Source organism: Cynocephalus volans, chromosome 5 (assembly GCF_027409185.1).
Source record: "Cynocephalus volans isolate mCynVol1 chromosome 5, mCynVol1.pri, whole genome shotgun sequence".
Classification (NCBI taxonomy): domain Eukaryota; kingdom Metazoa; phylum Chordata; class Mammalia; order Dermoptera; family Cynocephalidae; genus Cynocephalus; species Cynocephalus volans.
The window spans coordinates 85,162,359-85,186,194 of record NC_084464.1 but is presented as its reverse complement, the minus strand read 5'-3'; the positions used below and the strand labels follow the sequence as shown (position 1 = coordinate 85,186,194).

The window sequence follows — 23,836 nt, the reverse complement described above, 5'->3', positions numbered from 1 at the left end:
AAGATAAGTGGCTCTGATCCATGGCACCCCGCACCCCCAGGATGCCCCCAGGGGGGCCACAGGGAGGCCACTACTGCTGCTGGAGGCTGTTGCTGCTGCTGCCAGTGCCCCCAGGATGCCCTGAAATGCTACCACCGCCGCCGCCACCGACGACCAAGCTCGTGTTGTCTGCCAATGGCTCCCAGGATCTTTCCCAACTACCTAGCGTGGACCTGTGTGTGAGGGGTCTGGTGACCCAGTCTGTACAGGTTTTAAGGGTCTGAGCCCTAGCCCTGACAATACAAATGGCATAGCTATTGCCTCAACCCAACAACTGGCATAGTCGTGTAGCTATTGCTGTAGCTTTACACCCTCCTGATACACTTTCAGCAGACTGTGGAATGAATGAAGCTGTTAAAGAGAACATAACTAGTGCAATAACAGCATGTCAAAATACCACACTTTCCTCTTTTTATATAGAGTTATACATTCTGAGCAGAGTTGCAACCTTCTTTGACGTGTATATACATAATAATTAAAAGCTAAATGGCTAAATGGTCCTTGAGCATAAATGCCACCGTATCTGTATCTGACAAAAGAAAAAGTGTCCTCTTCAGGCAAATGACTGAGTTGCCTAATTGGACTTAAGAATTTGTTCAGAACATTGTGGAAGCTTTCTCTTTAATGTCCATCAAGTGTTTAATTTAGATTTAAATAAATACAATGGGTTTATGCCATTTAATACGCTTCTTTCCTTTCTTTGATTAAAGAATTAAGAATTTTAAGTTTTTAGTTTTGAAGAACCTCTTTTTTTAAGAACGAAATGCTCAAATTCAGTGTCTATAGGGTCTTGATTAATTAAGAATTTATCTTAATTATTGGGATCATGTGTGTTCTCTTTTGTCTTAGAAACAAGTTTCTTTGATTCTGCTGCATTCCAACCTGGCAATGACCAGAAAAGAGGAAAAGATGAGTTAAATTAACGGCCTGCCCAAAAATTGAGAAGAAATTCCTTATTATTAAAGATGCTTGAGTTTCCATAAGCCAAAGCTACAGAATAAGAATCCTTTGTCTAATTTATGGTTGGCCAGATGCCACCATTTCTGGCTGGCTGCCAAAGGACCTGGGGGAGAGGGATGGCAGGATGCCACAAGAGAAGGTCAGGCACTTCACTTCTAAAGCTGCCTTTGGGTATAGCTGCTCACCAAGAAACAGAAAGCTTCTTGTCCAACAAGCTTCCCAAGTGATTTCTTAGCACATGACATTTGCCAATCTTTACCTACTTGATCCTTCATCAACTCTGCCAATCAAAGCAACTGAGAAATCTCATCTATGTAAAATGAGAACAGAAAACAAAGCACTGTACTCCAATCCTCCATGACTTTTACATAGGCAGTCTTGCTCAAAAAATATCTGGCAAGTGACATTAATGCTGTCCTCCATGCAGGGCTGTTTTTATTGGCTACACCTAGTTTGACTGGAAAATATTTTTTCCTAGTGAACTTAATTATTATTATAATATAATGTTATAACTGCATTTAAGGTACTAAACAGTGGAATAGCACATTCGAATTAGAGGCACAGAATGTCCAGCTGCGTAATAATCCACACATTTAGATTCAAACTGCCTGAGACAGTTAAGTGACCTCAGGTAAATGATGACACAACTCAATTATTTAAGCACAATGGCAACGTGAAGTTGCCATACAGCTGCCATGGCCATCAGGCATGCAACTTCTGGAAGGAAGAACATTCTCAGTTGTAATTCAACAGACTTAGTGATCTGTTTCCTCAAGATGAACAAAATAGACCTTCCCAGATATTGGCCAATCTGAACTGTTCTGTAAAAATTATTATACTGATTCACCTTCAGCCCTGGTAATTTTGAGGATCTATATTGGCTATATTCACTGATACTCTTCACTGGCTTTTTTTTAATTTTGAGAACTTTGGTTGAAGTGTTAACTGATAATCGCCAAGGATTATCAATTAACTCTGAGAATGTAAAACAAAGGAAGACACAATGCTGTTGAAAGAAAAAAGAAAAATGTGTATTTTTTGTAACTGGACTGATCTAAGCTACTCTGTGAATCTCCAAAATAGCAGTAGGAGTGGGTCCATTTTTAATTCCTTCACTGCCTGTGGCTTTTCATTGAAAAACAAAAAAATGACTGTGACAAAAGATAAATATAATAGTCTTAAACAGTTAAGTCAAGGGAGCATAAAAGCAAAATTAATTTAACATCCTCTCCCCCATCATCATCAATACTGGAACATGAAAATCTAAGGGGTCAATGATAAAGAGACATAATCACTACTGCATTTTGCAAATTTATCAAAAATTGCAAACTTTATAATTATATTGTTTTAATATGTTTTTAGTCCTACTCTCATTGTCCCAAAGGGACTCCTATGTCCTTCTAAAAGATGTTATTGTATATGAAAGAAAAATGCTGAATACACAATTATAGTAGTTATAATAACATGTTCTAATCTGCCTTTATGTACAGGTCAGTCATAGCCAGGAATGGTAGGAATTCACACAATAACTGACATTCAACCTGAGCAGTAATACATAGTATTTATAAACTCACCTTAGATGTGATTCATCTTTTTAGTGGATGTCATTTTATGTTAAATATCTCCTAAAATTTCAATTTATATTTGTATTTTATCTAATTTTTAAAGTCTAATATGAATTATTCACTAACTGGTTGGCCAGTTAGCTCAGTTGTTTAGAGCACAGCCTTATAATCCCAAGATCATGGGTTCATAACCCCTTACCAGCCAGCTGAAAAAAAAAGCAGAATAAAAACTTATACTTATACTATATGCACCAATTCCTCCATAATCTATGGCTAAAATGGGAAATTTAAAACAAACAAAAAAAAGCATTATCATTAAAAAATTATATTCAAACCAAATAAGAATGAATTCTGAATATATAAAAAGTCAAGAAAAATCACTGGATTCAATATGCAAAAGTTAGACAGTGAGCTGTCAAAAATAAGACAATTAAAAATATCTAGTGAAAGAAAGAATTATAGAAACAGCAAGAGAAAAGCATCAAATCACCGATAAGGGAATCCCCATCAGGCTAACAGCAGACTTCTCAAGAGAAACCCTGCAGTCCAGGAGAGAATGTGATGACATATTCAAAGTGCTAAAAGAAAGAACTGCTGACCAAAAATACTATATCCAGCAAAGCTTTCCTTCACAAATGAAGGAGAAATACTATCTTTCCCAGAAAAACAAAAACTTTGGGAATTCACCACCACAAAACCAGCCCATCAACAAATCCTAAAGGGAGTCCTGCATCTGGAATCAAAATATATGTCACCATAAATACACTAGAAAAAATGAAAACCACTAGTAGAACTGATACACAAATGAGAAAGAGAAAGAAAATACATCTTATCACTACAAAAAAACACCAACAGCAAAGAAAAACAACAAAAGAGAAAAAAAGGAACAAAATAAAAAACAACCAAAAAGAAATTCATAAAATGGCAGCAATAAGGCAATACCTTTTGATAACAACCATGAATGTAAATGTATTAAATTCCCCACTTAAAAGATAGATTGTCTGAAAGAGTTAAAAACTAGATCCAACTACATATTGTCTGCAAGAAACTCACTTCACCAATAAAGATAAACAAAGATGAATAGTGATGGGATGGAAAAAGATATTCCACAAAAAGGGAAACCAAAATGAGAAGGAGATGCCATACTTATACCAGATAAAACAGACTTCAAAGTAAGAAATATAAAAAGAGACAAAGAAGGACACTATATAATGACAAAAGGACCAATGCAGCAGGAAGATATACAGTAAATATATATGCAACTAATATCCAAGTACCCAGATCAAGGAGAGAGATAGACCCAAACACTGTAATAGCTGGGGACTATCAATACCACTCTCAGGAGTGGACAGATCATCCTGACAAAGAATTAGCAGGGAAATATTGAATTTAAATGGCACTTTAAACCATATGGACTTGACAGCTGTATACAGAACATTTCACCCAACAACAACATAATATACATTATTCTGATGAGCACACAGACCATTCTCCAGGAGAGACCACATGTTAGGCCACAAATTAAGTCTCAACAAATTTTAAGACTGAAATCATATCAAGTATATTTTCAGACCACAATGGAATAAAATTAGAAATTAACAACTAACAAGACTTCGGAAACTATATAAATAAATGGAAATTAATCAACATGCTTCTGAACAAGCAATGGGTCAATGAAGAAATAAAGCAGGAAATCAAAAAATTCCTTGAAACAAATGAAAATACAAGCACTACTTACCAAAACTTATGGGACACTGCAAAAGCAGTACTAAGAGGGATATTTATTGCAATAAGTGCTTACATCAAAAGAATAAAAAGACTTGAAATAAACAACCTAACATTATACTTCAAAGAACTAGAAAAAACAGAACAATCCAATCCCAAAACTAGTAGATAGAAAGAAATAATTAAGATCAGAGCAGAACTAAATGAAAGAGACCAAAAGAATACAAAAAAAAAAAAATCAATGATACAAAAAGTTATTTTTTTGAGAAGACAAAAAAAATAGACACGCTATTGGCCACATTAACTAAAGAAAAAATAAAGAAGACAAAAATAACAAAAATCAGAAATGAAAAAGGAGACATTATAATCAATACCACAAAATACAAAGAATCATTACAGACTATTATGAACAACTATATACCAACCAATTTGAAAAACTGGAGGAAATGGATAAATTTCTGGACTTATACAAACTACCAAGACTGAACCAAGAAGAAATAGAAAACAGACCAATAACAAGCAACAAGATTGAAGCAGTAATCAGCAGTCTCCAACAAAGAAAAGCCCAGGGCAGCATGACCTCACTAATGAATTCTACCAAGACTTTAAAGAAGATATAATATGAATTCTCTTCAAACTATTCCAAATTGAAACAGAGGCCATTCTCCCAAACTCATTCTATGAGGCCAGCATCACCCTGATACCAAAATCAGACTAAGACACAATAAAAAAAGAAAGATACACGACAACATCTGTGATGAACATAGATGCAAAAATATTCAACAAAATATTAGGAAGCAGAATACAGCAGCATATCAAAAAGATTAAGTGGGATTCATCCCAGGCATGCAAGGATGGTTCAATATATGCAAACCAGTAAATGTGATACACCACATCAACAAAATCAAGGACAAAAACCATAAGATTATCTCAATAGATGCAGAAAAAGCATGTGACAAAATTCAGCATCCCTTCATGATAAAGACTCTTAACAAATTACATGTAGAAGGAAAGTATCTCAACACAAAAAAAGCCATTTATAACAAACCCACTACCATCATCATCCTAAATGGGGAACAGCTAAAAGGTTTTCCTTTAAGAAGAGGAACAAGACAAGGATGCTCAACTCTCCCCACACCAGTTCAATACAGTATTGGAAGTGTTAGCCAGAACAATCAGGAAAAAGAAAGAAATAAAGGCCATCAAAAATGGAAAAGATGAAGTCAAATGGTCCCTCTTCCCAGATGACATGATCCTATATGAAGAAAACAGATGGGAAACACTTCAGGATGTAGGATTGGGCAAAGACTTTATGAATAAGACCTCAAAGCACAGGCAACAAAAGACTGTACCAAAATATTCTTAGAGCTGATAAATGAATTCAGCAAAGTTGCAGGATACAAAATGAATACACAAAACTCAGTAGTATTATTATACACCAACAATGAACAAGCAGAAAAAAAAAAAAATCAAGAACGGAAGCCCATTTACAATAGCTACCAAAGAATAAAATACCTAGGAATAAATTTAACCAAGGAGGTGAAAGATCTCTACAATGAGAACTATAAAAAAGAAATTTTCTGAAAGAAATTAAAGAGAATACAAAAAGATGGAAAGATATTCTGTTACTGGATTAGAAGAACTACCACAATGAAAATGTCCACAATACCTAAAGCTATCTACAGATTCAGTGCAATCCCTGTCAAAACACCAATGGCATTCTTCACTGAAATAGAAAACCAATCCTAAAATTCATATGGAACAATAGGACCCTGAACAGCCAAAGCAATCCTGAGCAAAAAAATTAAAGCTGGAACCATTACACTACCTGACTTCAAACTACGCTACAAAGGTATAGTAACTAGAATAGCATGGTACTGGCATAAAAACAGACACATAGACCAATGGAAGAGAATAGAGAACCCAGAAACCAATCCATATACTTATAGCCAACTAATCTTTGACAAAGGCACCAAGAATATACACTGAGGAAAGGACAACCTCTTCAGAAAATGGTGCTGGGAAAAGTGGATCTCTATGTATAAAAGAATGAAACTTAGACCCATACATCTCATCATATACCAAAATCAACTCAAAATACATTAAAGACTTTCATATCAGATCTAAACCTATAAAACTCCTAGAAGAAAACATAAGGGAAACACCTCAGGATATAGAACTGGGCAAAGACTTTATGAATAAGACCTCAAAAGCACAGGCAACACAAGGAAAAATAAACAAATGGAATTAAATCAAACTAAAAAGTTTCTGCACAGCAAAGGAACAATCAACAGAGAGAAAAGACAACCTATAGAATGGGAGAAAATATTTGCAAACTATACATCCAACAAGGAATTAATATCCAGAATATACCAAAATTCAAACAACTTATCAGTAAAAAAGTAAATAATCTGATGAAAAAATGGGCAAGGGAGTTGAACAGACATTTCTCAAAAGAAGACCTACAAATATCCAATAAGCATATGAAAAAATGCTCAACATCACTAATCATCAGGAAATGCAAATCAAAACCACACTGAGATATCTCACCCCAGTTAGACTGGCTGTAATCAAAAAGAGGGTTAATAACAAATGTTGGCGAGGGTGTGGAGAGAAGGGAACACTCCTACACTGTTGGTGGGACTGTAAATTAGTACAACCACTATGGAAAACAGGATGGAGGTTTCTCAATTACAGGGAGAACTGTCCTATGATCCAGCAATAAATCATCATGCCAAAGGGATACCTGCACTCCTATGTTTATCACAGCTCTACTCACAATAGCCAAGAGTTGGAACCAACCTAAATGTCCACTGACGGATGGCTGGATAAGGAAAATGTGGTATATATACACAACGCAATACCACTCAGCCATAAAAAAAGAACGAAATTCTGCCATTTGCAGCTACATGGATGAGCATGGATAAAATTATGTTAAGTGAAACAAGCCAGGCCCAGAGAGAGAAATATCATGTTCTCACTCATAAGTGGGACAGAAGGAGAAAGAGAAAGAAACAACAATCACAACAGTGTGTTGAACTTTCAGAAGGAGAATATAGAACTGTGGTTACTAGAAGTGGGAAAGGCAGAGGGATGGGTAGCGAGAAACTGGTTAATGGACACAAGGAATGATTATGTTTTGTAATGATGAGCATGCTAATTGACCTAATTTGATCATCACATGTTGTACACAGGAATTGATATTCAACTCTGTACCCCACAAATATGTTAAATCAATTATTTTTCAATTTAAAAAAAAACCTAAACAAAAATAAAGAAGTACTAAACACTGAAGAAAAAAAAAGTCTGTGTTCTTCCTTCTATCAAAGGTACTTGTGTGAAAGAGGATTGTCAGAAGACTCAGCACCAGGTTTGAGAAGCTAATTTAGCAACATCATCCCTAATATTAAGTGGACCTGTGACATAAGTCATACTTGAAAATGGAAATGTAAAATAAAAGATTGTCCATTCTTTTAATACACATTGCTTTTAATAAAATATAGTTTCACTTTTCTAATCCTTCATTCTGAAGGTTAAAAAAAATACACGAATCAATTTTACACTTTTCTAACAATAATTACCTATTTTTCCTGGTCTCCTTTAATCCAAGCCTATCTCCTAAGCCCCAGCTGGTGCTCACATTCGAAAATTTTAAAAGCATATCATTGTCAAATAAGACTGAGAAAAACTGGCTTAAGGGCATTACATTCCAACTGTTGCTTAAAATGTCAAAGAGAACACCTGTTGGCAGCTCTAATATTTATTGTTTAATCAATTAAGGAAAAAAATACTGTACTTAAAGCAGCTGCTGCCACCCCAGAACAACTTAATGCTTTTTAATATGGGTTTCTGATAGCTAGTTGCTTCTTACACCATGAATAATCAAAATCCTTGAGCTTTGCTTTATTAGAATTCCTTGTATTTATGTTTTTATATAAATGAGTTACTCATTTAGAAATAAGAAGGGAAAACAATATAGTACAAAAAAGCCTAGAATAAGGTTTTGAGAAGCTTGCGCTCCAGAGCTGGCTTACCCCTTTGCCACTGGGCAACTTGGTAACATTAACCTCTTAGAACTTGTTTCTACATTAGGTGGCAATGGATTAGATCAGGGTTTCTCAATCTCAGCAGTACTGATATTTTGGGCCAGATAGTTCTTGGTTTGTTGGGGAGGGCTGTCCTGTGCATGGTAGGATATTGAGCACCATCCCTGGTCTCTATCCAGTAAATGCCAGTGTCATCCACCAGTTGTGACAACCAAAAATATCTCTAGACATTGCCAAAATCACCACCAATTGAGAACCACTAGACTAGACAAATCCTTAATCTCTCTCCAGCTCTGACATCCTACAAAATATATTCAATAGCTTAGATTCTTAAATGTTATTTGTTAAGTCACTGGTCAACAGATCAACCGTGAGAATATTCATTTTAATTTTTAGAGAAATTAAAATACAGTGACCACTTGTACCAATTCTAATTTTAGTAGATTCTAAATTCTTTATTTGGAAAAACAAATTCACAAAAGGTCATCAAAGCAATAAATAAGGGAAACAAACCTAAATAAAATATGTGTCAATATTTTCATCTCATTTTCTAGGATAACTCCTTCACTGGATTAAAAAAAGAGAGGCAGAGAGAGGGAAAGAAAGGCATGTTGCTGGATCATACAGTAATTCTAATTTTTTGATGAACTGACATATCATTTTCCATAGTGGTTGGACCTTTTTAGATTCCCACCCACAGCGCACAAGCTTTCCAATTCTATTACATCTTCAACATCACTTGTTATTTCCTGTTTTCTTGATAATAGCCATCCTAATGAGTATAAAGTGGTATGCCACTGTGGTTTTGATTTGCATTTCCCTAATAATTAGTGATGTTGAGCATCTTTTCATGTGCTCATTGGTCATTTACATATCTTCTTTAGATAAATGTCTATTCAAGTCTTCTGCCTATTTTTTAATTGGGTTGTTGGTTTTTTTGTTGTAGAGTTTTAGAAGTTCTCTATATATTCTGGTTATTAATCCTTAATCTGACATGTGATTTGCAAATATTTTCTCTCATTCTGTAGGCTGCTTTTTTGCCCTATTGATAATATACCCTATTCAAAGCACAAGTTTTTAATTTTGATAAAGTTCAATTTGTCTGTTTTTCCTTTTGTTGCCTTTGGAGTCATATTCACAAAATCAATACCAAATCCAGTGACATGAAGCCTTTCCCCTGCATTTTCTTCTAAGGGTTTTAGTTTTATATTTAGGTTTTTGGTCCATTCTGAGTTAATTTTTGTATATGGTGTTCCCACTTCATTCTTTTGCATATAGATATCCAGTTTTCCCAGCACCATTTGTTGAAAAGATGGTCTGTCCCCATTGAATAGTCTTGGCAACCTTGTCAGAAATCTTTTGACCATATATGTGAGGATTTATTTCTGGTTTCTATGTTCTGTTCCATTGGTCTGTGTGTCTGTCTTCATGCCAGTGCCATACTGTTCTGATTACTGTCATTTTGTAGTACATTCTGAAATGAGGTAGTGAGTCCTCAAACTTTGTTCTTCAGAATTAAAAGCAGTGACACAAACAGATATTTGTAGGTTCATATTCATAGAGCACTACAAGTTTGCAATAGCCAAAAGACAGAAGCAACTCAAATATTCATCAGCAGACAAATGATAAAATGTGGCATATACATATAATGAAATATTATTCAGCATTAAAAAGGAAGGAAATTTTGACACATGCTACAACATGGATGAACCTTGAGGATGTTATGAAAAATGAAATGTCAGTCATAAAAGTACAAGTACTGTATGATCCCACTTATATGAGGCACTTTGAGCAGTCAAATTCTTAGAGATAGAAAATAGAATGGTGGTTGTCAGGGGCTGGGAGAGAGGAAATGGGGAGTTATTTTTTGACAGGTATAGCATTTCAGTTTTGCAAGACAGAAAAAATTCTGGTGACGCATGGTGGTGATGGTTGCACAACAATGTGAATGTATAGTCATGTACTGCATAACATCATTTTGGTCAGCAATGAACCTTATATATATGACAGTGATCCCATAGATTATAATGAAGCTGAAAAATTCCTACCACCTAGTTCTGTGTAGATGTTATAGAGCAACACATTATTCATGTGTCTGTGGTGATGCTTCTGTAAACAAACCTATTACAAAATATGTTGAGGAGAATTTCCTAGCTTATCCATGGGGTAACCCTCCCAAAGGTAGATCAGACCTTTAAGATACAGAGCCGAGCATTTAACACATTAATTAGGTCTGACCCCAAGTGAAAGGGTTGCTGTCTACTTCAGAATTCCTGCATTTTTGATTGAGTTCTACCCATCCCCATAGCAAGCCAATAGTTAATAACTGCTAGCTAACACTCACTGAGTGTTTGTTGAGTATTAGGCACAATCCCTACCTGTAATTTAATTTTCATACTTTATGGAGTGGTATTATTTTAATCCCTATTTAACAGATGAGGAAAGTCAGGCACAGAGAAACTTAATAACATAATTAGAGGGTCCACACTCATGCAACTACTGCCCAGTGCAGATAGTAGGAAAATCCACTGCTGTTCCCTTTCACAATACACTTTTGCAAAACAACAATATTGCCTTATGAAGCATTTCTCAAAACATATCCCTGTCATAAAGCAATGCATGACGGTACTTAAATACCACTGAACTGTATGCTTAAAAACAGTTAAAATGATATTGTGTTATGTATATTCTGCCACAATTTTTAAATTAATTTATTAAAAAAAAAAAAAAAAAAAAAAAGAACACTGGGAGGTGGCTGGCTAGCTGCCAAAAAACAAAACAAAACAAAAAGAACACAGGGTAAAAAAGGCCTACTAAACATGTTCTTTATCTAGTTCTGCCACATATGTTCTTCTACAAAATAAAGGAATCTTGTAATACCAGGAGCACAATTTATTTATTTATTTTATCCAAGGATTTTAGGAGCTCTGTGCCAGAAACCAGAGACAAAGACCAAATATTTATTTTATTATGCTGTAATCTATAAGGAGCAGAGAGTTTCAGGCAACAAATGGCAAGAGATGAGGTCTGAGAGATAAGAGGACCAGGTCAAGAAAGCTACCAGGAGCAATTTAAAGTGCCTGATATTCAAGTCAGAAAAGCACTTGAAGCTACTAACAATCCTTTAAAAAGTATTTTTTAATAAGCATTTCAGAAAAAAAGGGTTATACCAACTTATTAATACCTGTTTTCACTCCAAATTCCTTGAATAGTTAGACATCTTACAATCTATATCTGGTATTCAACCTGCTTTTAAGTCATAACTATATATATTTCAACAGGGGGAATAAACCATGTATTTCCTTTCGCTGAAGAATTTTCATGAATTTTATCAAGTTTTTTCTTCAGTAAAATGAGTTTCAACTGCCCAGAGACCCAAGCCCACGTCACAGACTACTATTCTTCAGTGTAACCCTGACACTAAATACAAGGATATAACTATCACCCAAGTAACCCTTTATTTGCAACAGAAACACACAATGGAAGGTCACTTTTTCTGTGAAGATGTTAATTTCATAATTCATGAAAAAGTATAAGACCAGTCAAAAGATTTTGTTTACAGCCCCAAATTTAAAACTGGAAATGCTGGAAAAGGATCTTTTCAAAAAAAATTAAATCAAGTGCTTAAGGTAGCCTAGCGCATGGTTCCAAGATGACATAACAATTATTATATCCATAAAACTTCTAAATGTAAAGGGAATCAAAGCATGAAGAAATTGTGTCCCTCCTTCTAAAAGGAAAAGAAGCACAGAGGTTACCTGAACGTATGTGCTGGAAGGTCCATGAGGATCATCTGGTCTTTTCCCTTCACTTTACTTATGAGCACACTGAGGCCCAAAGTCAACTCCCAAATATGGACATATTACAGATGAAAACTTGCCTTCTCCACTTGCGCGCCCTAGTTTTCCTTCCTGACTTCAGAGTACTAAAGTATCTGGTTATACAATTTCTGTGATATTTACATAAGAAAACAAGTAAGTGGTTATATTTGTTTTCCCAAACTGCTGTGACAGGCCTCACTTGTGGTATAAAGGAATGAATATAGTAATGGAAAAACACCATGGCCCATGAAAGGGCATATGTTTAGGCCTTTCGACTAATTCAGCAAGTCCTCTGCTGTTCCTTTTCTTACATAAGTTTTCTACAATGATGAGCCAAATACAGTCTACCAACCACAGCCCAGCAACATATCAGTACAGAATAGTGTTAAACAAAAACATATCTTAAACCTGACACACAAGAGTCTTATTTGAATAAAGCACACACCTCTCTCAATGTGGAATGTGGAATCTGTCTTGTTATCTAATATAAACAAAAGCATATGTGGCGTTCAACACAAAAATCACAACACTACAAATCAACTACCTTTTTTTTTTTTTTTTTTTTTTTTGTCGTTTTTTCGTGACCGGCACTCAGCCAGTATCCGAACCTGCGGCAGGAGGCTCCCAGCGCAGCACTCTACCGAGTGCGCCACGGGCTCGGCCCCAAATCAACTACCTTTAACTGCCCTCTCCTATCCCCTGCTCCCCTAGAATTCCCCTAGTTTTGATTATTGCTGCTGATCAATAGATCTCGTTGCCTAAAGAGTTTAAAGGTGCAGATGTGAGGGCGATTTGGCTGCAACATCTGATACTCCCTTGATTGCCAGGGTTGATTTGGCTGATCTGGCTGGCTAGGCAAGTGTCCCCTTCTTCCCTCACTGCCCCATGTGTGTCCCTCCCAAAGCTGCACACTTGGTCAAAGAGGAGAACCTCCCCCAATAGAAAGGATCATTGTTCTGTCAAGGGTATCACGAGTGCTGTGATTCCCTGATAGAAACTCCCAACAAGCTCTCAAGAGTTTAAAGCTGCCATTTGATATACCATGTGCTGATGAGGATATACTACTCTATTTCTTTTACTTTTCAAAGCATTCATGTTATTTTGTTCTATCAAAGGGCAGGGAAGGAGGAGAGAAGCAGTTTAGTGGTGCCAAACCCACCCTCCTCTGGAATACAAAATAGCTGTCTTCCTTCCTTTTTTACAGCATTGCCTCTAATTAGGCAATTCCTTTCTTTTTTAATATTAAGTAGAATTCAGCTATGCAATATTATGTCGGTAACCTGCATTCCTTCAAATTCTGGAATTTGAAATGGAATATAAAATGCTTTGAGGAGGTACCATGCCAATAGACATAGTCTCATTTCAAAGTGTAGGCTGCCACCTACTGACTGATCCCTTCCCACTCAACACTCAACTCTCCAGAAAGCTAACTGATCCCTCACAAGAGGTTTTCTTTGCTAACTCATTTAATGTAATGTATTCAAATTCTTTTAACTTAAGAAAAAAAAAAAGTGCTAAGCAGACATGCTTCTATATAGCTAAAAATTCCTGGCATATACTCAAAAAGACAGAGAATTGTGAAAAAAGTATGTGACATTTTTTGAATACGCAAGAAAAATCTATTTTAGTATATATCTCTCTTCACCATTTCCTTTATTCACTTCTGAAAACAGAAGCTCACTCACTGTCACTGGAGAGTAGTAGTAATTTAATTGTTCATCTTAACCAAACTGGAATTATCCAAAGTTTGAATTCATAGTCCTAAAGCTGTTGTAAAAATTCACAGCAGCTGCTAATAAAGTTAAGAGCTAACTAGCTATTAATTAGTTTAGGTCTCTGCTATGTAGACATAAACCTGCAGGTGCCCACTACGATTACTGGGCTTTTTCAAGTAAACGTGAGTTTCTCCCTGTTTTAACCTATTTTATAAGCAAAGCAAAAAAAAAAAAAAAAATTCAGGCCAACCAAAATAACTGAAGGTAGATAAGCAAACCTTGTACTGGTGAATGAGCAAAGGGTACATTCACTCAGTAACATTCACTTAGTAAATACTGCTTTGCACAATATTTGGTGCTAGGGATACACACATGGGTTAAAGATCTGTTGCCTTTCAGGAGCTGTCTTCTAAAAGCTGTGTGGATTTACGGTGGGGAAACAACTACAATATAACTTGCAAGATGTAAAAAATGCAATCTGAACAGTGATAAAGTAGTGCTTGAGTGCTTGAAGGGTCAGGAAGAGCTTCACAGAGAAACCTCCTAAAGGAGAAATAGGAGTTTGCCAGGTAACCAGATTGCAGAGAGATCCAGAGAGCATATGCAAAGGAAGAGAGAAGGAAAACAGTAGAGGGCTTAGGAGGAACACCCAGGAATTCAGTATTAGCAAAGAATAAAGTAGATGAGGTCAGGAAGCTAGCTAAGTAGAACTCTTTTGTAAGGCCTACTAGGAAATGTGCATTTTCTTTCTTTTCTTTCTCTCTCCCTATCTCTCTCTCTTTCTTTCTCCCCCCTCCCCCTCCCCTTCCCCTCCCCCTTTTCGCAGTTAGCTGGTACAGTGATCCAAACCCTTGACCTTGCTATTACAACACTACACTCCAACTGAGCTAACCAGCCAGCCCCTAGGAAATGTACATTTTAGAATGATCACACTGACAACAAGGGAGGGAATAGACTGAAGGGAAGGTGAGACTAAAGGAAATGGGATTACTAAAAAAAGAAATGAAACTATCCAGGCAGAGAAAATTAAAGATCTGAAATACCAGAGCAGTAAGAATGGAAAGGAGGTAACAGATGAAACACAAACTATTAAGATAAAATTGTAGGACTTGACTGGATGCAAGTAGTACATTACTTTTGAAATCAAATGTATAAAGGTTTGTAAATGTTTTTTTAAAAAATCTAAAAGTGAAAAAAAAAAAGAAGATAAAAATAAAAATAAAAATAAAAAAACGAAAACATAAAAAATCTGAAAGTGTGTAGGAGTCTGAATGAACAGGAAAGAAAATCTTTTGCCAGACTATCTCAAGCTCTAAACAGCTATTTACAGACAGACGGCTAGGAGGAAGCAGAGGGACTGTACCCAGAAACTCAACCTGCTACAAATGGAAGAGAAAAGAATAAGCTGGAAGTTCCTGATAGGAGAGATGGAACATACTGTGGTTTCTCGGATTCAAGTATAACATAACCTTAGAGACTGGAATGGGAAGAGACAACATTTTTTTTAAAAATCGTGAAAACTATCACTCCTCACCCTGTGTACACAAATGAGCATAACAGGGCAGTGGCAAAGGTAAGAAGAAAGGGAGATGTCGATTCCTCATAACGCTAACCTTAACTGCTTGGCTAACTTTTAGATTAGATAAGAATGGGAGAAGAAATAAAATATCAAAACCTCCTCAAAGGAATCCTAACCGTGAAGGGTTAAAACACATTCCTTACACAAGTCAAAGGAGTGGGAATTCGAGGATGGGCCAAAATGCATTCCAAATCAAATGAAATAAATAAAAGCCACAGGCAGAAATGAATCACATGCCAAGCAAATGACACAGATCAGCTGTGATGAAACAGGAAGATGGTTAATTTTATACGTCAACATGGCCAAGGCTATGGAGCCCAGTTATTTGGTTATACAAGTTTAGATGTTGCTATAAACATATTTTTTAGATGTAATTAACATCACTCTTTCTCTCTCACTCTTCCTCTCTCTCCCTCTCCGTCTCTCTCCTTCTCCCTCTGTGCCCCCCTCACCTAAAAGATGAAATCTGTTAACATAGACCAACAGACAGGATCTTGAACTGGAGGCAATGGAATTGAAACTGGCTAAGGCAGGAAGCAATAAGATGCCAAAGGTTCTCCACAGGTGAATAACATGATAAAGAACATATTTAATGAAGATTAAAATATGTGTAACGTAAACTAGATCAGCGCTAACATTAGAACACATTTGGAAAAAACGTAGGCCAAAGGATTCTGTGGGTTGATGTAGAAATGAAAAGGAACCTATCCATATAATGAGGATATGGCAAAACAGGCATATTTTGTATTTTCAAGATTTGTGAAGTAAAAATTCTACAGGAATATCATTCATATAGATATTAACTTACCATATTTGTCTCGCAAGCCAACAGTGCATCTAAAGACTCCACCAAAGGCAACATCTTCACCAAATATTACTAAAAAACAATATTTAAAGAACACATTTTATTTACTAATCCCTAAATAATACTAACAATAAGAAACAAGTAATTTAAATGTTTACATTTGAAATCATAACACAAAAATGGACCATAGATCTAGATCACATTGTGGACTGGATAATTCTTTTGTTGGGGATGCCTAACCTGTGCATCCCTGGTCTCTACCCACTGGATGAAATTTCCACCACCACCACCCCAAACACACATTTATGGCAACCAAAACTGTCTCCAGACACCACTGAATGTAAAGGGAGCAGGTAGGATACTGAAATAACCCCCAGTTGAGAAAAAAAAAAATCACTGATCTAGAATCTCATCTTGTTTTACACATAAAGAAAATGAGGCCAGAGAAGTAGAAAAGTGACTGGCCAAGTCAGAAAGCTAAAGACAGAACTATACCTCACACTCTAGGCTCCCAGGCCATTGGTGTTTCTTATACAGTAAGAATCAGCCATCTGCAGAGTGGAAGGAAAAGTATTCCAAGCTAAGAGAAAGGTCACCAATAGGAAAGGGACTTACAGAAAGGAGGCAAGAATGGTGGAACATAGCGAGAAAGACAAAGAATGGTGTTAGCAGTAACTGAGAGGAGCTTTACAGTAAGGCAAAGAAAATAAAATAGGGAGTATTCACAGAGCAGAACTCTAGTCCCACGAATGCACCTGACCAGTTTTGTGGACCTTAAGAAAATAACTCACCCTTCTCTATGTTTGAATTTACTCATCTTGTTAGATCATTCTGAGATAGAATTCAAAACAAATCAACATCTAATCATCCTCTAGTGTAGCTCTCATTTCTCCCTTAAAAATCATGTTTTTCACTTAACTTTAAAACTACAGATGCTTAAATGGAAGCTCAAGGTATGTGCGGTGTGTGTGTATTTGTACATATATATATATATACAGGTTGAGTATCCCTTATCTGAAATGCTAGAGACCAGAAATGTTTCCAAATTTGGATTTCTTCAGATTTTGGAAAATCTGCATTATACTTACCAGTTAAGTATCCCAAATCCAAAAATCTGAAATCTGAAATGCTCCTTTGAACACCATGTAAGTACTCAAAAAGTTTCGGGTTTTAGAACATTTCAGATTTTTGGATTAGGGATACTCAACCTGTTTATGTATATGTATATATGAAATAAAGCCAATCAAATTTAGAAAACATAGGAAAGGACAACTATTTTTATATCAATAATTTAATAACAGACTTCTGGGAAGATGGAGACTAGAGGTGCCCAGGGCACGTTCCTCCCACAGAAGAAGTCTGAAACGGGCCCAATGCCACCACCATCACCAGAGCCATTGTGTAGTCCCAGAACCATTGCCAATCACTGAACAGATGCCCACAGAGCAGCAGTCCTGTGGGTGGCCCATCGTTGTAGCCGTGAACTCCACAGAAGTGAGAGAGGCGGCTGCAACTGCCACTGTTGCCATTGTGGGTAAAACCAGCTGCTGCCAAGAACATTACAGACACAAGAGAGGCAGGTGCAGCTGCCAGTGCCATTGTCACCCCCATAAGGTAATCCCACTGCTACCAAGGACACTGCAGACATCAGGGAGGTAGTTGTAGCTGCTCCTATGAGGTAATCCCACTGCCACTGCAGACATCCACAGATGAGGGCCACCACTGTGAACACCACAACCAAGTGAGCAGCTGCTGCAACCACCGCAGCTGCAGTTGCTGCCACCACTGGCACTGTCAGGCAGCTACCATCATCATGCAAGCAGCCCACCAACACTGTAGCCACCACTGCCATGCTCAGAGACCACCAAAGGTACCACCACAACCACCAACACCACAAAGGCAGCCTGCTACCACAGCAGTGGCTACAGCAACCACTACCACTAGGCAGGCGGACCACCAACCACTCAACTGAACTGATGGAAGCAGGATCACCAGTGGAGTCCAGGGAAGGAGAGTAATAGAAGAAGGAACTGCTCTACCAGATGACCAGACGTCAAAATAAAGATACTAGAAATACGAAAAAACAAGAAAATATGAGTCCACCAAAGGAATACAATAACTCTCAAAAACCAGACTCTATAGAGAAGAAAAGCCTTGAAATGACTGAAAAGGAATTCCAAGTAAAACTCTTAAAGAAATTCAATTAGATACAAGAAGACACAGTTACACAACCCAGTGAACTGAGCAAAACTATCCAGAATATGAAGGAGGAAATTTACAAAGAAATTTACTTTAAAAGGAAATTTAAAGAAATTTACAAGGAAATTACAAAGAAATTCACAAGGAAATTTACTTAAAGAATGTAACAGAACTTAAGGAACTGAAGGAGTCATTCAATGAAATAAAAAACACAACTAAAAGCTTAAGCAGCAGGCTAGAGCAAGCAGAAGAAAGCATTTCTGATCTTGAAGACAATGTCTTCATAATACTTCAGGCAGACAAAAGAAAGAAACAAAAAATTTTTTTTAAATGAATAAAGTCTAAGAGAGATAGCAGACAGCCTTAAGTGCACAAACATCCAAATCACTGGCATTCCTGAAGGGGAGGAGAAAGGAAAAGGCATTGGGAACATAGTCAATGAAAGAATAGCAGAAAACTTCCCAGGTATAGAGAGAGACATGGACCTTCAGATTCAGGAGGCTCAAAGATCCCCAAACAGATTCAGTCCAAAAAGGTCCTCTCTGAGGTACATTATAGTCAAACTGGCAAAACTCAAAGATGAAGAGAGAATCCTAAAAACAGCAAGAGAAAAGTGTCAAGTCACCTTCAAGGAAATCCCTGTCAGACTAACAGCAGATTCTCAACAGAAGCTCTACAGGCCAGAAGAGAATGGGATGATATATTCAAAATACTAAAAGAAAAAAACTGCCAGCCAAGAACACTATTCCCGGCAAGCCTATCTTTCAGAAATGAAGGAGAAATAGTGTATTTCTCAGACAAACAAAACCTATAAGAATTTGTCACCACACTACCAGCCCTGTAAGAAATCCTCAAGGGAGTCCTGCATCTGGAATCCAAAAAACAATAATGACTACCATGAATACACAAGAAAGAACAAAACTCACTGGTAGAACAAAACTACAAACCAGAAAGAGAAAGAAACTGTATCTTATCACCTCCAAAAACCAATAAACACTAAAGACAAACAACAATAAAAGGGAAAGAAACAAAAGATATTTAAGACATCCAAATAAAAACTGATAAAATGCCAGAATTAAGTTGACATGTCTCAGTAACAACCCTAAACGTAAATGGATTAAATTCCCCACTCAAAAGACAGACAAAAGCTGTAACTAGATTAAAAAGCTAGACGCAATTATATATGCTATCTATAAGAGATTCGCCTCACCTGTAAAGACACACACAGAGTAAGAGTGAAGGGATAGAAAAAGATATACCATGCAAATGGAAATCAAAAATGAGCAGGAGTAGCAAATCTTATGTTGGATAAAATAGACTTTAAACCAAAAACTATGAAGAGACAAAGAAGGCCACTATGTAATGATAAAGGGATCTATCCAACAAGACATAACAATCACAGATATATATGGACCCAGCATTGGAACACCCAGATATATAAAGCAAACACAATTAGACCTAAGTAAAGAGATAGACTTATATATGATAACAGTTGGGGACCTGAACACCCCCCTGTCAACATTGGACAGATCATCTAGGCAACAAATCAACAAGGAAACACAGGATTTAAACCACACTTTAGTCCAGTTGGACTTGGCGGATATCTACAGAACATTTCATCTAACAACCACGAACCATACATTCTTCTCATCAGCACATGGAACATCCTCCAGGATAGAACACATTAGGTCACAAATCAAGTCTCAAAATATTTTTAAAAATTGAAATCATTTCAAGTTTATTTTCAAACCATGATGGATCAAAACAAGAAATCAATAACAAGCAAAACTCTGGAAACTATACAAGCACATGGAAATTAAACAACATGCTCCTGACCAACATATGGGTCCAAAAAGAAATTAAACAGGAAATCCAAAAATTTCTCAAAACTAATGAAAATAAAGACACATCATACCAAAACCTGTGGTATTGTGCAAAAGCAGTACTGAGAGAAATTTATTGCAATAAATGCTTATATCAAAAGAACAGAAAGATTTCAAATAAAAAACTTAATGCTACACCTCAAAGAATTAGAAAAACAAGAACAATCCAATCACAAAATTAATACGTGGAAGGTAATAATTAAGATCAGAGCAGAACTAAATGACATAGAAACCCAAAACATGATACAAAAGATCAATGAAACAAAAAGTTGGTTTTTCAGAATATAAACAAAATAGACAAACCAAATAACAAAATGAAAAATGAAAAAGGAGACATTACAACCAATACCACAGAAATACAAAGAACCATTAGAGACTATAATAAACAACTATATGCCAACAAATTTGAAAATCTGAAGGAAACAGATAAATTTCTGGACACATACAAACTACCAAGACTCTACCAAGAATAATAGAAAACCTGAACAGACCAATAACAAGCAAGAAGACTGAAGCAGTAATCAGCAGTCTTCCAACAAAGAAAAGCCCAGGACAAGATGGCTTTACTGCTGAATTCTACCGAAACTTTGAAGAGGAATTAAGGGCTGGCCTGTGGCTCACTTGGGAGAGTGTGATACTGATAACACCAAGGTCATGGGTTCAGATCCCTATATAGGGATGGCCAGTTAGCTTACTTGTGAGAGCATGGTGCTGACAACACCAAGTCAAGGGTTAAGATCCCCTTACCAGTCATCTTTAAAAAAATAAATAAAGAGGAATTAATACCAATTCTCCTCAAACTGTTCCAAAAAATTGAAACAGAGGCCATTCTCCCAAACTCATTATTTGATACCAAAATCAAAGATACAACAAAGAAAGAAAACTATAGGCCAATATCTTTGATGAACATAGATGCATAAATCCTCAACAAAATATTAGCAAATAGAATACTATAACACATCAAAAAAGTTAAACAGCACAAACAAGTGGGATTTGTCCCAGGGATGCAAGGATGGCTCAACAAATGCAAGTCAATAAATGTGATACAATACATCAACAAAGTCAAGGACAAAAACCCTATGATTATCTTATTAGATGCAGAAAAAGCATTTGACAAAATTCAAAATCCCTTCATAATAAAGACTCTCAGCAAATTTGGTATAGAAGGAAAGTATCTAAAGACAATAAAAGCCATATATGACAAACCCACAGCCAATATCATCCTGAATGATAACAACAGGAACAAGATGAGGATGCCCACTCTCACCACTCCTATTTAACAAAGCATTGGAAGTATGAGCCGGAGCAATCAGACAAGAGAAATACTTTGAGAAAGTCAAATTGTCCATGTTTGCAGATGACATGATTCTATATACAGAAAACCCTAATGACTCTACCAAAAACTCTTAGAGCGGATAAACAATTTCAGTAAACTTGCAGGATACAAAATCAACACCCAAAAATCAGTAGCATGTTTTACTCAAACAACAAACTAGCAGAAAAAGAAATCAAGTAAGCAAGCCCATTTACAATAATACCCCTAAAATAAATTATTTAGAAATAAATTTAACCAAGGAGGTAAAAGATTTCTACAACAAGAACTACAAATTACTGTTAATTAAAGAGGACACAAAAAGATGGAAAGACATCCCAGGGTCTTGGATTGTAAGAATTAACGTAGTGAAAATATCCATACTACCCAAAGCCATCTACAGATTCAATGCAAACCCCATCAAAATACCAAGGACACTTAACAGAAATAGAAAAAAAAAAAAAATCCTAAAATTCATATGGAACAACAAAAGACCTCAAACAGCCAAAGCAATCCTGAGGGAAAAAAAAAAAAAAAAAAATGGAAGCATAACACTACCTGAGTTCAAATTATACTACCAAGTTATAGCAACCAAAACAGCATGGCACTGGCATAATAACATAAACAAACCAATGGAACAGAATAGAGAATCCAGAAATCAACCCACATAATTACAGCCAACTTATCTTTAAAAAAGGCATCAAGCACATATATTAGAGAAAAGATTGACTCTTCAATAAATGGTGCTAGGAAAACTGGACATCTATATGTAGAAGAATGAAACTAGACCCATACCTCTCACCATATAACAAAATCAACTCAAAATGGATTAAAGACTTACATGTAAGACCTGAAACTATAAAGTTACTAAAAGAAAACATAGGGGAAACACTTCAGGATGTAGGGCTGTGCAAAGATTTTATGAATACGACCCCCAAAGCACAGGTAACAAAACGAAAAAAAAAAATGGGATTATATCAAAATAAAAAGCTTCTGCATAGCAAAAGAAACAAAAGAGTGAAAAGACACCTACATAGTGGGAGAAAATATTTGCAAACTGTGCATCCGACAAAGGATTAATATCCAGAATACACAAGGAACTCAAACAACTTAATAGTAAAAAAACAAATAACCCAATCCAAAAATGGGCAAAGGAGCTGAATAGGCATTTCTCAAGGGAAGATATGCAAATGGTCCACGCATACAAGAAAAAATGCTCAACATCACTCAGCATCAGGGAAATGCAAATCAAAACCACATTGAGATATCATCTCACCCCAGTTAGACTGGCTATTATCAAAAAGACAGAGAATAACAAATGCTGACAACAATGCAAAGAAAGGAGAGCCTTCCTACACTGTTGGTGAGACTGTGAATTGGTGCAGCCATTATGGAAAATGGCATGGAATTTCCTCAAACAACTATACACAGAACTGCCATAGGATCCAGCAATTCCACTGCAGGGTATATATCCAAAGGAACAGAAATCATCATGTCAAAGAGATACCTACACCCCCATGTTTATCACAGCTCTATTTACTACAGGCAAGAGTTGGATCCCATCTTAGTGTCCATGATCAGATGACTGGAAAAGGAAAATGTGGTATATTTACACAATGGAATATTACTCTTTCATAAAGAAGAATGAAATACTGCCATTCATAGCAACATTGATGAACTTAAAGAAAATTATGTAACTGGAATACGCAGGGCACAAAAAGAGAAATATCGCACATACTCACTCATATGTGAAAGCTAAAAAATAAGCAAATAAATAAAAAAGAGAAAGAAAAAAAGATACAACAATCACAATAATACATTGAACTTTCAAAAGGAGAGAACAGAACTGAGGTTACCAGAGGTGGGAAAGGTGAGGGACGGGGTAAGGGAGGAATTGGAAAAGGGCCACAAAAAACAACTCTATTGTACAATGTTGAATATGCTAATTATCCTGACTTGAGCATCACATATTGTACACAGGTACTGATATTCAACTCTGTACCCCACAGATATGTACAATCAACTATTTTACAATAAAAAAATAACAATAATTTAATAAGATGAAGATTAAGTTATGTATAAGTTACTTATAAACATTAAAATTATTTCCAAAAAATCTTCCAAGTTGAATGACATGTATCCCAAAGGTTAAGTATGGAATCAAACTTTCATTTTGTAAATAGATAT

The 23,836-nt window shown here is 36.2% G+C and overlaps 1 protein-coding gene across 2 annotated transcripts in view; it reads right to left on the bottom strand.

The window, feature by feature from the left end:
* Positions 1-23,836, bottom strand: part of BCKDHB (branched chain keto acid dehydrogenase E1 subunit beta) — a 230,293-nt gene that overhangs the window by 195,186 nt on the left and 11,271 nt on the right. Inside the window, exon 3 of one of the 2 annotated variants that reach the window (XM_063096964.1) lies at positions 16,259-16,327. The exons of the other annotated variant lie outside the window; for it this stretch is intronic. Within the exon in view, the coding sequence (XP_062953034.1) occupies positions 16,259-16,327 (69 nt within the window). The remainder of the gene's footprint in view (positions 1-16,258; positions 16,328-23,836) is intronic. 2 annotated transcript variants of the gene reach the window in all.